The following is a 16,484-nucleotide window of genomic DNA, read 5'->3' on the forward strand; positions in this document are numbered from 1 at the left end:
TCAATTTCTCCACTCTGGAATGGGAATGCCTATCCTATGCCTGCCCCAATATTGTATATTGGAAGCAGACAACTTGTTTTCTAGTTTTCACAGATCCATCAGACAAAGGAATTTTGCCTTCGGATGGACCACACCCACAACTGACTTTGATCAGACTTTGTACTTAGCATTGTTCTAAAAATGGCTTAAGGTTTCTGGGATGTTGCAATGAAATGAATATATTTTGCTTGCAGGATGAACGTGTCTTTTTGGAGTCCAGCAGGTGGACTGTGGTGGATTGAATTTTGTAGCCCAGTTTGGGTATATTCTTTGTCTTGTCCACCCTCTGGTTGTATGGACCCATTATAAATAGGATCTCTTGAAATTGTTGCTTCAGTTAAAGTGTGCCCAAACTGAATTAGGCTTTAATCTGGATTACAAATCCTTTGTAAGCAGAATGAAATTCAGACATAGAGAAAGTCACAAAAGAAGCCAGAAGTCAATAGAATTTGGAGGAAAAACGAGATGACATTGCCACGTGCATTGCCATGTGACAGAAAAGCCAAGTACCCAAGGATCACTGGCTGCCCACTCCAGAACATCACAGGCTTTGGGCAAAAAGCATCTCCTTGCTGACGCCTTGATTTTGAACTTCTCCTAACCTCAAAACCATGAGCCAAAAAATTCCTGTTGTTTTAGTCAACCCATTGTATGGTATTTGTTTTAGCAGATAGGAAACTCATACAGTGGTCTCAGATTGAACATTCTCCTGGGCGTGAAATAAGAGATAAATTATAATCTCCACTTGAGGAAGATAAGTTTTTCCTCAACATCAAATTATTCCTGTAATTATCAAAGACACTATCAAAAAAAAAAAAGCACCCGAAGACTACAGACCTCATTAGTCAAATAGCAGAAACAACAGACAAGAGGAATAGAACTCCAAATATCTTTGATATTTGATATAATCAACAAGTCTTATCATGTTTTAAATATGTACAACAGAAGATTGACTAAAGATATAGTGAATAGGAAACAATAATAACTGAAATAGTAGATTTCAAAAAGAACCAAATAGAGCTACTAAATATGAAAAAAAATAAGATTTTAATGACAAATGGACAGTTTTAACAGCAATTATCTACAGCTAAAAATTTCATGAAACAGAAGAAAGGTTAAAAGAAAAAATACATAGCAAGATATGGAGATAAAAATGAATAGAAAATACAAAAGATGAGCTAAGAGTCAATGAGGCTCAAGGAGACAGAACCAATGTTGGAAAAGAATTTTTCAAAACTGATATAACATACCCAATTAATTAACTCAAGAATTTAAAAATGCTGAGAAGTATGACAATAAATAAGTACATATCTAGACATGTCAATAAAAATGCAGAAAATTTTAAACTTGACAGAGAAAAAGGCAGATTATTTTCAAAGGAGTAGTGGTTAGACTAACAACTGACTTCTTGGCAGCAATAAAAGAATCCAGAACATGTTAAATAATCACTTTGATGTAAGGAAAACAATAACTACCAACTTAGAATTCTACATTCAGAAATAATTTTTCAAGAATAAAGATTCTGATTAATAAAATTTAAGAAAATTTGCCATCACAGATTTACATTAAGGAAGAGAAAAGCAGATGTACTACAGAAAAGGAAAAATGACCCCAGAAGACCAAAGAAAATGGTACATAAATAAATCTAAATGAACATGACTATCAAACAGTAAAATAACATCTTAAGTGGTTTTAAATTCATCTGTATATGAATGTAGATATAAAATACAATATATAACAATAGTGTGTAAATCGAGAAAAGGGTAAATAAAATTAGTCTTATAATTTCCTTGAAGTATCTAGAAGAATAAAAAGGTATTAAATAGCTGTGAGGACTTTATAGATGGATCAATCAAACATTAATCTAGGTGTTGCAGAGAAGGTGTTTTGCCAGATATAATCCTACTCAGTTTACTTTAAGTAACGGAGATCATCCTGAGCAATCTAGGTAGGCCTGATGTGTACCCCAAGGAATGACAAATTCTTAATCTTAATCTGCATTCAGGGTAGGTCTTAATCTGTATTACTGGAATCTTGATAAAGCGAAGGCCAGGAGAGAAGCCAGAAGTCAGGGAAATCAGAAAAGCAGACACAAGATGAGGAAATGGCCATGTGACAGGAGGCAGAGATACAAGCCAAGGAAACCTAAGGATTGCAGCAAGCCAGCACCAGGATGCTACAGACTTTGGAGAGAAAGCATCATCTTGCCAACACCTTGATTTTGGACTGCTAGCCACTTGTTGTTTAAGCCAGTACATTGTGTGGTATTTGTCACAGCAGCCACTTGGCAAACTAAGAAAAAGAGTAGATAGATAAGATAGATAGATAGATAGATAGATAGATAGATAGATAGATAGATAGATAGATATAGATAGATAAATAGATAGTAGGTAGATAGATAGCTAGATCTTTTACTGATTATGCTTCTTTAGTTGTATCCTTACTGATATATTAATATTAGACTGATAGGTTAAGAATGCATGCTTTAATTGCTAGGTTAACTACCAAAATTATAGACGGGAAGTTAATAGTAAAACTTCCAGCCCACTTGGAAAGAAAAGATTGAACAATAAAAATTAGTCAACTCTAAAGATGGCAAGATCAAAGAGAAGACACACAGAAAAGGGGTCAAACTGAGTATCAGATTTTAACTCAAATATATTAGTAATTTTTTAATTTTGAAATGAATTAAATGCTGCAGTTAAAAAATCAGTGGTTTTCATGATAAGTTTAAAAAACAGAATATGAGCTATTTACAGATAATATCTAAAGACAAATGCAAAAGGTTGAAAATAAGGGGGTGGAAACTATCATCTATGAAATACCTGAAAAATAAAGTTGATGCTGTGATATTTTTACCAGGTGAGATAGACTTTAAGGCAGAAAAGCATTATCAGAGGTGAAAGAAGTCACTTCATAACGACAAATAGTTCAACTAATTAGAAAAGTAAAGTAATTTTAGGTGTGTAGCATCTAGTATCAAGGTTATTCATACATATATAGACAAAAATCCAAAATTACAATAGGAAACTTTAATACACCTCTCTTGGTAATTGACAGGAAAAGGCAGGAAAAAATCCATAAAGATATAAAAGATTTGAAAACATATATAACAAAAGACTTGATATACACACAGAGAATGTTATACCCAACAATATTTGAGGAATATATGAAACATGAAAATTGACTACACTGGGTTATAATGCAAGTTTCAATATGTTTTAAAATACTAAAATCAAACCAAATATATTCCCTGACCTCCAATGGAATAAGAGAGATCTAGAAAATAATAACAACAAAAATAAACTGGGTTTGAAAATTAAGAATTCTTCTACAAGTCAATGAAGAAATTACAATGGAAATTAGAAAATATTTTGAGATAATAATAAAGATTCTACACCTGCAAACTTTTGGGATAGCACTTAAATACATTAACTAGGGAAAAGGGAGATAAAAAATAATGAAGCATTTTTTAAAAACTAGAAAAAATAGTAACAATGGAAGAAATAATAAATGGAAAATAACCATAAAAGCAGAAATAAATGAAATGAAAAATAGATGATATAGTGAGTATCAATAAAGACAAAAGTTTGTTCTTTGACAAGATAAATAAACTTGATAAAATCCTGGTAAGACCCATCAGGGAAAAAAGAGTGGGATAGGGAGAGTAAGAAAGAAGGCACAAACAACCATGATCAGGAATAAAAAAAAAAGTTATCACCAAAAATCTTGTAAATATTAAAAAATATTTTAACAGGATATAATAAATGAGCCAAAGCATTTCAAAATATGATAAGATAGACAAATTTCTAGAAAAAATATGACATTAAAACTGATTCAAGAAGATTTTTAAAACTTCGTGTCCAATAACCAAAATATTTATGCAAAAATTCCTCCTGGCTCAGTTTGTAGAAGTAATTGGCTTTATCAGCTACTTCTACATGACATCCAAAGAGAAATAACCTTCTTACTAAAATATGACAAGACTAGTTTAAAAAAAAATAGGAGTGGCAAATGGGCAAAGGACTTGAACAGGTACTTCACCAAGGCAATAATCCACATGAACAATAAACTTATGAAAAATTGCTCAAACTGAAAAAGAAAACCATAATAAATCCAAATCAAAACATAAAACATGACATTGGCAAAAATTTAAGTCAATAAATCCCAACATTTGGAAAGGACGTGGAGCATTATAAATTCTTGCTATACGGCAGAAAAACTGGAACCACCGCAACAGAAAAGAAACAACTACCAGTGAAGGTGAAGATAGGCATTGTCTATTGTTTAGCAATTATATTACTAGAAATATATCCTAGAGAAACTCATGCACATGTGAACCAGATTTCATGTATGGTAACGTTTCTAGCAGTATTGTTTCGTCAACAGTTGAATGGATAAATAATTCATGGTAAATGCATACAATGGAATAATACATCAATTCCACACAATTACAGGAATGGAAAAGTAATATATAATCACATTAAGTAATAAGAAACAAAGTTCATCAAATATTATAGGATTATGGCTATATGTAACATATGTAGGGATCTTTACATAGAGTACAAAACTATTAAAGAAAAGCAAAAATGTAATTGCCATAAATATCAGGATAATTTTTTTTTTCCGTAGGAGAAAGAGAGAGGTATTGTTCTGGAGGAGAAACTATAATGGCTTTCTGGGATGTTAAGAATGTTTTATTTATAGACATGAGTGATTGTAATTATTTTTAATAAATCACTTTCATATTTTATTCACTTTTCTGTATTATGTTTTACAATAAAATATTAAAGCAATCAACTGCATATGCAGTATGATTCTTATTTTGCAAAAAATAATGAATGGCGTATAAAGTGGAGAACATACAAGGAATTAATAAGTTCATTAAAAAAAGTAGCTTTGCTAATATTTTAGTACTTCCTGCTGCTGGTATAACTGTCTTGATATTGGAATTATTACATTACTAAAACCCCAACACAATTATTTTTAAATTGGCAAATCTAAGATACTTATCACAAAACATATTTATAAAATTATTATTTTCATTGCTAAATACCCTTGTTTACTTGGTTTTATAATAATGGTTTAATATTCTATTCTAGAATTTCTTTTAAAAAGACAAAGAAAAAAATAATCAACTGAGCCAAATTCTGTCATGGAATATATTCATTATGAAAATCTTTTGAAATTTCATAGGACAGAAATCTCATATGAAACTATATGTTATTCAAAAAACATACCTGTGTGGGTGCACCTATGCACTAAATTTCCTTTGCGGTTTTGGCAAAATTTTAGCACATTCATGTTAAGGAACTTGTATAATAAGTGACTTCATGTTACATTTGGATTTTTAGAATATAAGTAAACATAATTTTTCTCCACTAGATGGTGCTAATATTCTACCACAAAATACTCCTCTCTCCCCCACCCACAAAATACCTCCTCTCCTCCCCACCCCCACAAAAAAGAGGGCTGTTTTTTGTTTTTACACTTTCATGTTCATGTCAACATGAAAAATTTCTGTTTAATTACAGAATAATATGCCTGCTTTTACTTTTGACATTCAAATCTGTTTCATGATGTTCAGGTTACTGGAAAAATAAATTACTTGAATTTCAAATGCAGATGCTGTTATTGTAAGTAGAGAACTATTTTCCACAAATATATTAACACTTTGACAAATTTAATTCCTTTCTTCGTTTAAAGCTAATGAAAGGAAAGAGTAATACATTGTTCTTATTAATTTATTTGATTTAAATTACTGATTTAAATTTGTTTGGTTTAAAGTTTAGCCCACTTGCTCCCCAGAAACAGTTTTTCTTCTGGTTATTATTATAGTGCCAGGAAATGCGCTTACAACTCTAATTCTTCATTCTTCAACTTTAATTAATTGCTTTTGACAACCAGATATGAAAGGTATGGCTGTATCTCATTCACACGATCTTTCCACCAGGGTCTCACAATATTTACTCTGTATACATCTTTGTTATATATAAAGAGTTCTTATATTGATACCTTTTTAACTTCAAGTAACACTTAAAACTCTGGTAGTTTTTCATCAACTTTAGGTGACATCAATTGGCTGTATTTATAAGACAAAAATATCATCACTCCTACTCCATTTTTCTACTTTTCCATTACCATCTCCAAAATCTCAGTTCATGTTTTTTTCTGTTGCTTTGATTATGAAACAGCCTGTAATTAGTCTTCAAGTCACCACTCTCCCACTCTTCCAATACATTCTCCACAAAGCCACAAGAGATATTTCCAAATTTGGTCACATCACTCCCATCTTAAAATTCTTATATGACCTTTTTTACTTATAAGAAGTTCCAGACTCCTTACCTTGGTCTGGGAAACTTTATCTGACTCTTGTCATCCTCTCTGATCTCATTTTGTCACCTCTACCATTTACTCATTATGCCAAATCCACACTGGTATTTTCTTGTTTATTTATATACATATTTTGTTTGTTGAATATCGCCAACATTCTCACCCCTCCTGCTCCACTGCCCTTAGACTTTTGGCGCACAATGCTTTCTCTTCCTGAAGCACTTTTACTGCAGACTTTTGATGACTGGCTTTGTCTCATCTTTCAGGCCTCTACTCAATTGTGACTTCCTCGAAGTGACCCATTCATCGCTGGTCTCTCAGATCGGCTCATCCCAAGTTTCCACACTTCACTGTCTCCCATCTTTGCTATTTTCCCTCAGCCCCTCCCTACTTCACTCACATCACAACATTGTTCAAAATTCATATATAATTTTCTGTTTACTAAGATTTTGTCTATCTCCTCCATAAAAAGTAAGCTCCTGGAAAACAAGGACAATCTCTGCCTTGTTTAGTCACTAGGGGAATTTTCATTAATATCCAAGTCTTCATATATACCTTCTGTCTACTTTTGTTCTAATCTTCAATATACTGAATGTTATCAACTCATGCCATAGCTAAATAGTTGAAGTGATTCACTGCATACGTTACAGCAAGAATTAGACATATCTTATAACATGACTTTTACTTGCCTGAATTCATAATAGCACAGTTAAACTACATTCTCAAAGGTTTCTAATTAAACAATAAAGAATTATTTGGGGCCAAGTAGTCAAACTGTTAGCATATAGGTACAAAAACCACTTTTGTTTGATTTCATTGGGCAGTTCTTGAAGAAAATACAGCAGTGGACTAATTAAACGGTCAGCACAAAAATAGTCTCAAAAGCACAGAAACATTTTGTGAGATTGGATTTATCTTAAAACATTGAAAAAAAGTCATGTCATTTCCTGGTTTCTAAGTTAATGAATAAACTAAGCTTTCTTATTCCTAAGTATCTACTTGGATTTAAACAATGAATATTCCATCTTACATTTTATCATAGTCATTTAATTGCCAATTAAGTCTGTTTACAAAGCCCTATATGGGTGAACTTTTCATTCACTTGGTTTTATTTTCCAATTTAAATTATTTTCAGCTGATTAATAAGTAGTGTGAATGGATTTAGGTATTGGACAGTAATATGAATCTTTTCATTTTAATTTGAATAAAAATGTTACATAATTTTGGTTAAAATTAAAACAAATATACTGGATATTTTAATAGTCACTATTTACCTAATTTTTCCACTTTCAAACATTCAAGGGAGTATTTTTGACATACACACAAAGCTAATTACTTATTTTTAATGTCATTATGTCTATAAACAAGTTCACTGACTGAAAAAAAAATCATGGTAAATTTATATATCTGTGAAAACTTTAATCAAATTTGTACCAGATTGTTTTGGTAGGTTGAAATTGGTGCCTTTGTTTGATACCTCCTATTTTTCAAAAATTATTTTGGAAAAGAAAGATCAGGAGATGACTATTTTAAAAATAGGCTAATTCTAAAACTAGTATATATTAGAATATATTATCAATCAAAACTAACAAATCAATTTAGAAAAAAAATAAAGCAAATGGACAGAATAGAAACACCAAAAATAGATATTTTATGTTAAATTATGTTCCTATCTCCTCCATAGTATATATGCATATTATTTATATACAATCAAACTTTCAACATGAGATATGGTATAAATAGCATGATAATAATTAAAGATAAATTGGGAATTTACAGATAACTGTGTTAAGAAAAAATCAGTTGCAGTAAAGAAGTTTTTAAAATAAACTCTTGAAAAAGCAGAACCATGATGTTGCATTTAATAAGTATTTGAAGAAATAAGATTATATTTTTAATTAAAATATATGACTTTTATAATTTTGTAATCATGAAAAAGAGTATAAAATAATTACAGGATCATAGAGAGCAAATGAGAAAACAAGACATAACCATAAGAAACTATACAGAACAACAATTATGTCATAATCAAGGTTGAAACAAATTACTATCAGGACACAACTGGAAAATTCCACTGAAATTAAGCTTCTTGAAATGTGTAATATTTGAAGATTTAACTCCTAATATCAATAGTATTCAACACACAGTATTTGCTTCCTAAAACAAATTGTAGTTATAGATAGTACAATTTTTTATAAGGCTTGTCTGGTTGCTGTAGAAAGGAGCTTAGCCGTAGAATGATATTAAAATGTGGAACCTGAGAGGTCTGTAGCAAGAATGATTTACCATCTGAAAAATTAATCAGTGCAGTCTGAGGGAGGTGTATTAAAATAGCAAGGGAATAAAAACAAACAGCAAAAATTCTACCCAATATTACATTTAGCCAGCCCCTATGGAAGTTAAATTGATGAAGGGTTTGGAGATACAGGAGACAATTTTAGTCTCATGTTTTAAAGAACTACTTTTAGTTCCTGATATATACAGTGGATGTTTCCTTGTACTCCTCACCTAACTCCTAGTCAACCTTCAGAACCTACTCAAGATGCCACCTCCTCCAAGGAGTATTTCCTGACATTTCTCTCTCTTCATACAATTACTTACAAACCAACAAACCAACTGCCCATCCTCACCCCACCCCCATCTCAGTCATGATGCATTATGTGATAAAATACAATATATTAATATAATAAAATGCAGTACTTATTCCTTCTGTTTCCCCCATAAGTGAGTTCCTTTTAGAAAGGACTTACCATAGTGCCTGGCATTATTGAATGAATGAAGAATGAATGAATGAAAGAAATAAAACTATCTGGGAGCCCATCCATTTTATCTATAGCTTCTAAAGGACCTGTGGAAAGTGCTTAGTTGCAAATGTAAAAGATTACATAAGACATGGAGAGACCGCTTTAGTGCACTTAAAGCTCTGCTGCATGAACCCAAGAAACTCTAACGTATAATTCCATTGTACATTTAGTTTATGTCCCCTAATTTTCAATTTATGTTATAATTTTTGAAGGTAGCAATCATTTTCATTTAGCTCAAAAACTTTTGGGAATTTTGAAGGAACATTTTTATAATAACTTTTCTATTTCTGATTAACAATTAATGAGAGAAACATGAAAAATTTGATACTCTCAGTTAAAATGTCAAAACAAAAAAAGCTTTCTGTCAAATAATTTTCTCTTGTTTTTATTATTTTTTTGTTTTTTTCCCCCATTTCGTTACTTTACTTTATCTGACTCATTTTTTGCAATGTCTTCTTATAATTTTAAGCTAAACTGTAAATTTTTTTTCGATTACATCATGCCCTTTTCATGCACTACTTCCTGAAACTTGTTAAAGTTGTTAAAAAAAATGGGTAAAGTACATTTTACTTAGCTGAACAGAGATTGGATGGCAGAATCTTAACAGCCTAAGCAGATGGGGATTGGGAGTGGGGGTGCGGGGAGGCACAAGTGGGAAGTGGCTAATGCTGCAAAACTAGGAACTGAACAAATAAAAGCAGATCAACTTAGACTTTGGAGCAGTTCCTGTCAACCAATGGCTAAAAAACAATAAATATTAAAGATCTGCCCTTGAACTTGTATTTGGAAACTTTTTATAGCTGAGTACAACTTTTCATTTCCAATACTTTAATTAATTAATTTTAGTTTAAAATTATATACAGGCAACAGAGGAGCCTATGCATTCCCAAAATGTGCCTTAACTTAAAAGAAGCAAGCTTTGACTTGACCACCTCTCCCTATTATGCCATTCCTGAGGGCATTTTCTCTACTCCTCATGGAGCTCACAGTCCAGATCTACCTTACCTGGGAAAACCTCATCTTCCAGAATCACTTCATCCTACTCTTCTCATCTTCATCATAATCTATTTCTAACTGCCCCACCCCTCAACTACAATTGTTGCAGGAGAGTCCTCAGATTATAATTCACAGTAAACTTTGGTGAATAACACTTAATGTAACCATCCCAGAGCATTTTTTCAGATTGTTATTCCTCATAAATTTCAGAATGCTTAAATTTATGATAATGACGTGTAAAGTATTTTAGTATGAGATATTGTTAATGGCAAGTGAACCACTGGACAACTTGAAATCACACCATACATGTAAGCACCACACTAGTAACTTTGAATATATGTGGAGCTCTTTTTTGGGGGGAAGGGATGGGGAGGTTCTTAGTCATTACACTAAAATTCAAACATAGTATTTGAAATTATAAACCACTAATACAAATTTAATGGAATAAACACTGAAATATAACATTCACATACATCCTTATCAAGAGTATAATGTTGATTTCTAGTTAATTCTTACAATATTTGTAATATTGATTTTTTCCATGTGAGGGGTAATTCAGATTTGAAGCCATTTTGTACTTAAAGCAAAATAATATTCAAAGAAATGAATTTTCTTCTCTCTGGTTGGAATGGCATCTATCTTTGACCTATATTGTATTTTGGGGAACTGAAATAACTTTTTTGCCCTTTAAGCCTCTGGGATTAGAAAACACGTAACAACCCCAAAGCAAAATAGCCAGGGGTCCTTTGACATGTTTCAGTAGAGTTTGTGTTTATTCACTTTAACCATCCTGGAATTTCTACACTGTTGCCTAATTTCAAATAGTATACACTTTTTAGATCCTAAATCTAATAGGTCTACTTAAAAATCTAGGCCATAACGTATTCTGGAAAGCAGAAACTACGTGAAATGATCAAGAAACTGTTGTTTTAAACTCTGTCTTGTAAATCTGACCAGATTCTCAGAAGCCTGTGATGGCCGCCTCAGCAGTGACTCTTCACGACAGGGAAGCAACCAAAGTTCCTACACAACTAGGAATGTGAATGAGGACAAAATAGTGCATTAAAAAGGTACTACTTAACTCCCCAGTATTGCAAAATGGAAAAAAAAAGCTGGGTTTATAAATTTTTCCTATTGGCTAGTATTCCTCATTAGGAATGAAAAAAAATGTTTTTTGAGAAATGTTTACTCAATGTGGCAGAAACAATTTGTGAAATATTAAAATTTTATGTCAAGTTGAGTAAAGCAGATTGTGATAGTATTCAAACTGTTTATCCAATTTTCTCAACTTGAAATTCAGTGTTCAAAGCAGAAAATGAAAACAGGCAAATATTGAAGCAGGGAGGGATATTTTTAATATTCAAAGCTATTCTGCTGAGTAAAATTTCTGGTAGATGTGGTAGATGGATGGAATTGAATAATGTCTCAAACTAATTTAGTTTCAGCAAGTAATTGGCAAACAAGAAATAAAACAGAAGTTCCATAGCCACCGAATAGTCATGTAATTTCTTTCTACTATTTTGTGCACTGTATATGTTTGTGTGAAAATTATGAGGCTAGCTTAAGCATTGCTTTAAATACTAAAGTTGTTCTTCATCTGTTGGATATATATATATATATATATATATATATATATATATATATATATTCTTCATCTGTTGGATATCCAGAATATAATCATTCTGTCTGTAAAATATATATAGTGATAGTGTTCATCCACCAACAGAAACTGATATCCTATTTAAACACACATTGATGAAATTAAAATACAAGTGAAACAAGTAAACTAGAATCAATTATGTATACCAGCAATTTAAAGCTCTATTATTTAATTTTCATTATACATACTTTGTAGTGCCCAACTTTAACAATATCAAGAATTCCACTTTGTAATCATTTAAACAGTTTAATTAAGTTTAGCATTGACTCTTGAACTTTAAAAATTAGCTGAAAATAAAACAAATCTTTCTTACATGACAAAGGATATCTACATATAACCTCAGCAAACAATATATAAATAAACAATAAAAAATTCCCATTGAAGTAAGGAAAAGACAAAAACTTAAGACTTTTGTTATGATTGCTACCATTAACATTGTTCAGGAACTCCCTGCAATATTTTATTTTTTAATATTAGTTTCAGAAATAATGAGTCAAAATTATTGGGGGCAGAAACTTGATTGTATACCCAGTTGTGAAGGTGAATGGATATGAGGTTTGCAAGCTAAAAACCAAACAATAGCATATAAGAAAATATAACTGAAAATGGACTCTGTTCTTCAAAAGTTATTAAAGTCTTTTAAGGTCAAAACCACATAAGTTGTAAATGTTAAATGAATTGATCTTTAAGCAGAGTTAACACCTATATCTGAAATGAATCCAGATATTATGTGATTTGAAGGTTTTTACTGACTAATTAATTCATGTTCTGGTTCTGTGTATGGTCACATACTTTTTAATATCATCACATAAAGCATTTTTATGAAAATTGTAAACATAAAAGTAAATTTTCTTTTATGATAATTGGTAAGGGTATGATTAGTAGTTACACTTTTCCAAAATATTAATTAAAACATTTTCTTAAGTTTTACATTAAATAATATTATGATTAAGTAATCCAATACACCAATAAAATAAGCTAATTATATATTTTAAACTAAACAATATCAAAAGTCATCCATACCATAAACTACAGAATAATAAGTAAATCACATTTCCTGACTAAATTTTATTAGCTCTGTGGAAAGCACATCAGCAAATGCTTCATAACATACTTACAGAAAAAAAGGTCTCTTTTAATCTTACCTTCTGCTGCACAAACAGTCCATAATATAAGACAAACAATCTTCACTGGAAATCTCATTTTTGGACCTTTTAAGAGTACATTTAACAGCTGATACTGCTCTCACTGTGTCAGGATTTCCTTTGCTAAAAATTGTGATTAGTACAGGGAAGTAGTTGCTCCAAAAAGAAGGGGAAACAGTTTAGAAATTAAAAGGATTACTAGATGCTCCGCCAATCAGAAACTTTTGCAAAGTAAAAGGAAAAATCAGCCAGGAGGCCCAGCAGTGCCGGAGTTCAAACGGATTCTGGCTACACTCCCACCAAATGTTAACACTGTGACCTGCTCTGTGATTTGTTTTGATAAACCAGGCATGTTCTCCTTTGGAACATGTTCAGGTTCTTAGAATGTGCAAAGCAAAAACTGGTAATATCCTGTGTATTTTTTAAGTTCCCCAGTTATTCAAAATTAACTAAAGTCTGCTAGGAATATAGCTCAGAACAGAAAATAACAGAGGCTCTTTTAAAAACTATTTAAAGAACTTCAGATTAGGCAATGCTTTCACAATCAAGAGCCAAACAAAGGGAGGATCCTTTGCCAAGAATGAAGTGCTGGCTTATTTTGGGGGGACTGCTTTTCCCGCAATTCATGAAATTGGTCTCCTAAAGATTTTTTATCTAAATGTGTGAAGCAACAGGCTCACACTTATTTAGCATACATGACTTTAGTAATTGAAAAATCAAGAACTAGAAATGCTGATACTTTTACTTTTTTTAACTTTTAATTTTTAATTTTTAGAGGGCTGCTGGTGCTGGTCATTAGAAGCAACAACACACACACAGAACCCAGAGGACTAGGCACAGGAAAAGTGGGTTCTCAGGCATCTGGGTAGAGAACAAATAGTGTCCACTCCACTCTTTTGTCTTTTGTTTTTTTTAATTTGTCATATTTAATATTTCCTTGAAGTATAATATACATGAAGATAAATGAACATGATGCAAGTATGTGGTTTGTTGAATATGGAGAAGGTGCAGATCTCCATACAACCTGCACCCAGGTCAGGAGACTGAACATCACGACTTCCCAGAAAACCCCGGTGCATCCTTTCAGTGCATCTGCCACCCCCACCCCCCAATTCCCACTCCCCACCTCTCTACACCCCCTCCACCCCCACATGAGGTAACCAGGACCACTATCCTGGTCTCTAAGAGCACGAAATAGACTCTCCTGTTTTTGTTCTCTATATGAATGAAATAATAAGCCATTTATTCTTTTGTGTTTAGTGTCTTTCATGCAAAGTTAAGTTTGGGAGATTTAGCCACATTGTTACATGTAGCTGTAGATTGTTAATTCTTATTGCTGTATACAGTGGTGTTCCATTATTTGAATATACCAGATATGCCTGTTATTGGACATTTGAGTAGATTCTACTTTGGAGCAAATATAAATAGTGCTGCTGTGAACATTATAATATATGTTCTTTTGGTAAAGGCTTGAGTACATTTCTGGTGAGTAAAATTTAGGAGTGAAATCAACATATTCATAAAGTATGATTATATTTAGGAGTAATAGTAACATCAGAGAGTGTTACAAAGTGACTATACCAATTGACATTCCTATCAACAGTATATGAGAGTTCTGATTGCTCTACATCCTCAACACTTGATGTTTTCAATCTTTTTCATTTTAGCCTTTCTGATGAGTATGGAAACAGTAAGTCTGTGGTTTAAAATATGCATTATGTGTTTCTGTCATGAGTGCATATTTCAGCATAGGCATGGTAAATATCTTCTCTCAGTACATGGCTTGTCCTTTCACTCTCAGTTTTACAAATATTTAATAAACAAATATCTTAACTTTAAAATAAAGCACGCTTTTCTTCTATGTTAAGTGCATTTTGTTTCCTGCCTTAAGAATCCTGGCTTACTCCCAGGACACAATGCTTTACCTCTAAAAGCATTATTATTTACTTTTTCACATTTAAGATCCTTAACACAGTTGCAATTGACTTTGGATTATGGCATGATAAAAGGGTCGAGGGATATTTTTAAAATATGCATATCCAATTAATCCTGCACAATTTACAAATATTGCCATCTCTTTCCTGCTTCACTGCTCCACTGTTAACTTTTTGATAAATCAGTTTACTGGATATGCTTAAGTCAATTTCTGGACTCTCTTTTTTTTTTTTTTATTTTCAGTTTATCTAACCTTGTACCAATACAACACAGCTTTTACTATGTATAGATGTTAATTTTTGTCAAATGCTTTCCCTGATTTTATATCAATTTGTTGTCCACCATTGGAAGATTTCCAAAAGCCCTTAAATAATTGATTTTGACAACTTTTTCCAGTTTTATACATGTTTTGAGGAGAGGATTCACCAAGTTCTTCAAACCACACAAGCTAGAAGTCCCTCTTTAATTTTTATTTTAATTTCTTCTTTGAACCATGGGTTATTTTGAATTGTTAATATCTGGGAATTTAGGTATGTTCTAGAACTCTTTTAAATTTATTTCTTGTTTAATTTTATTGTGTTCTAGGTATATGCTCAGAGTAATTTCAATCTTTGAAAATTATATGAGACTTTTTGTGGACTATTTTATGATTCATACCCTATGCCAATACGTAAAGTCTGTAATTCTTTTGTTCAAATCTGTATTTTTGCTGTATATTTCTCAGCTCATTCCATCACCTACTGAAAAAGTATGTTAAATCTCCCACGATTGTGGATTTGTCTAAGTACTGTTTAACTCTGCCAGTCTTCATGTATTTTAAATCTATGATGATGCTTGTGTACATATTTAGAATTTTGATCTCTTCCTCTTGGATTGATCATTTTGTGGTATCAAATATCTCTCTTTATCTCAAGTCTTACTTCCAGTGTGAGTTTTTACATGATTTATTTATTTTGCTTGTGTAATCAAAAAATTAATCAAGGTTGAAGAGCCAGATTTAATGTTTCCTTATGAGAAAAATAAAAAATAAAATAGCATATGTGAAAATTTAAGCAGATGTGAGTTCTTAACTATCACTTTGAATTTGAATTTCATTTAACTGGTAGCACATATGATGACATAATAGATAATTTAAACTTTCTCTTTGTTGTTTCCTTAGCTTCATCTCTGAGTATATATTTAAATATCTTGCCTGGATTTGTGATAGTTGAGTAAGTTTATTATTATTATCATTGTGTGCCAACTATATACCAGGCACATATCTGAACACATTTACTAAATTAATCATTTACCCAATGAAATAGGAAGCTATTGTCTCCATTATAAGATGAATGAACTGAGTTACATAACACACAAACAACTTTCCCAAGATCACATATCAAGATAGAAGGAGGGTCAAGATGGCACTAGGGAAGTGTGGGATTTAGTCTGTCCCCTAGGGCAGCTAGTAAATAGCCAGGGACAGTCTGAACCAGCTGTTTGGGGTATTTCAGAGAACAGATGCACTTTGCACATCGTACACCATCCAGGAAGGGTCGAGACTGATACACTGCAGAACAGAACTGTAAGTAA

At 31.9% G+C, this 16,484-nt stretch overlaps 1 protein-coding gene across 1 annotated transcript in view; it reads right to left on the reverse strand.

Annotated features, from left to right (window-relative positions):
* Window positions 1–13,214, reverse strand: part of LOC119526185 (complement factor H-like) — a 125,085-nt gene extending 111,871 nt beyond the window's left edge. Inside the window, exon 1 of the mRNA XM_037825109.1 lies at window positions 12,978–13,214. Coding sequence (XP_037681037.1) covers window positions 12,978–13,035 — 58 coding nt within the window. The 5' untranslated portion in view covers window positions 13,036–13,214. The remainder of the gene's footprint in view (window positions 1–12,977) is intronic.
* Between the last annotated feature and the right edge of the window lie 3,270 nt (window positions 13,215–16,484).

The sequence above is a fragment of the Choloepus didactylus genome, chromosome 2 (assembly GCF_015220235.1).
Source record: "Choloepus didactylus isolate mChoDid1 chromosome 2, mChoDid1.pri, whole genome shotgun sequence".
In the NCBI taxonomy this organism is placed as follows: Eukaryota; Metazoa; Chordata; class Mammalia; order Pilosa; family Megalonychidae; genus Choloepus; species Choloepus didactylus.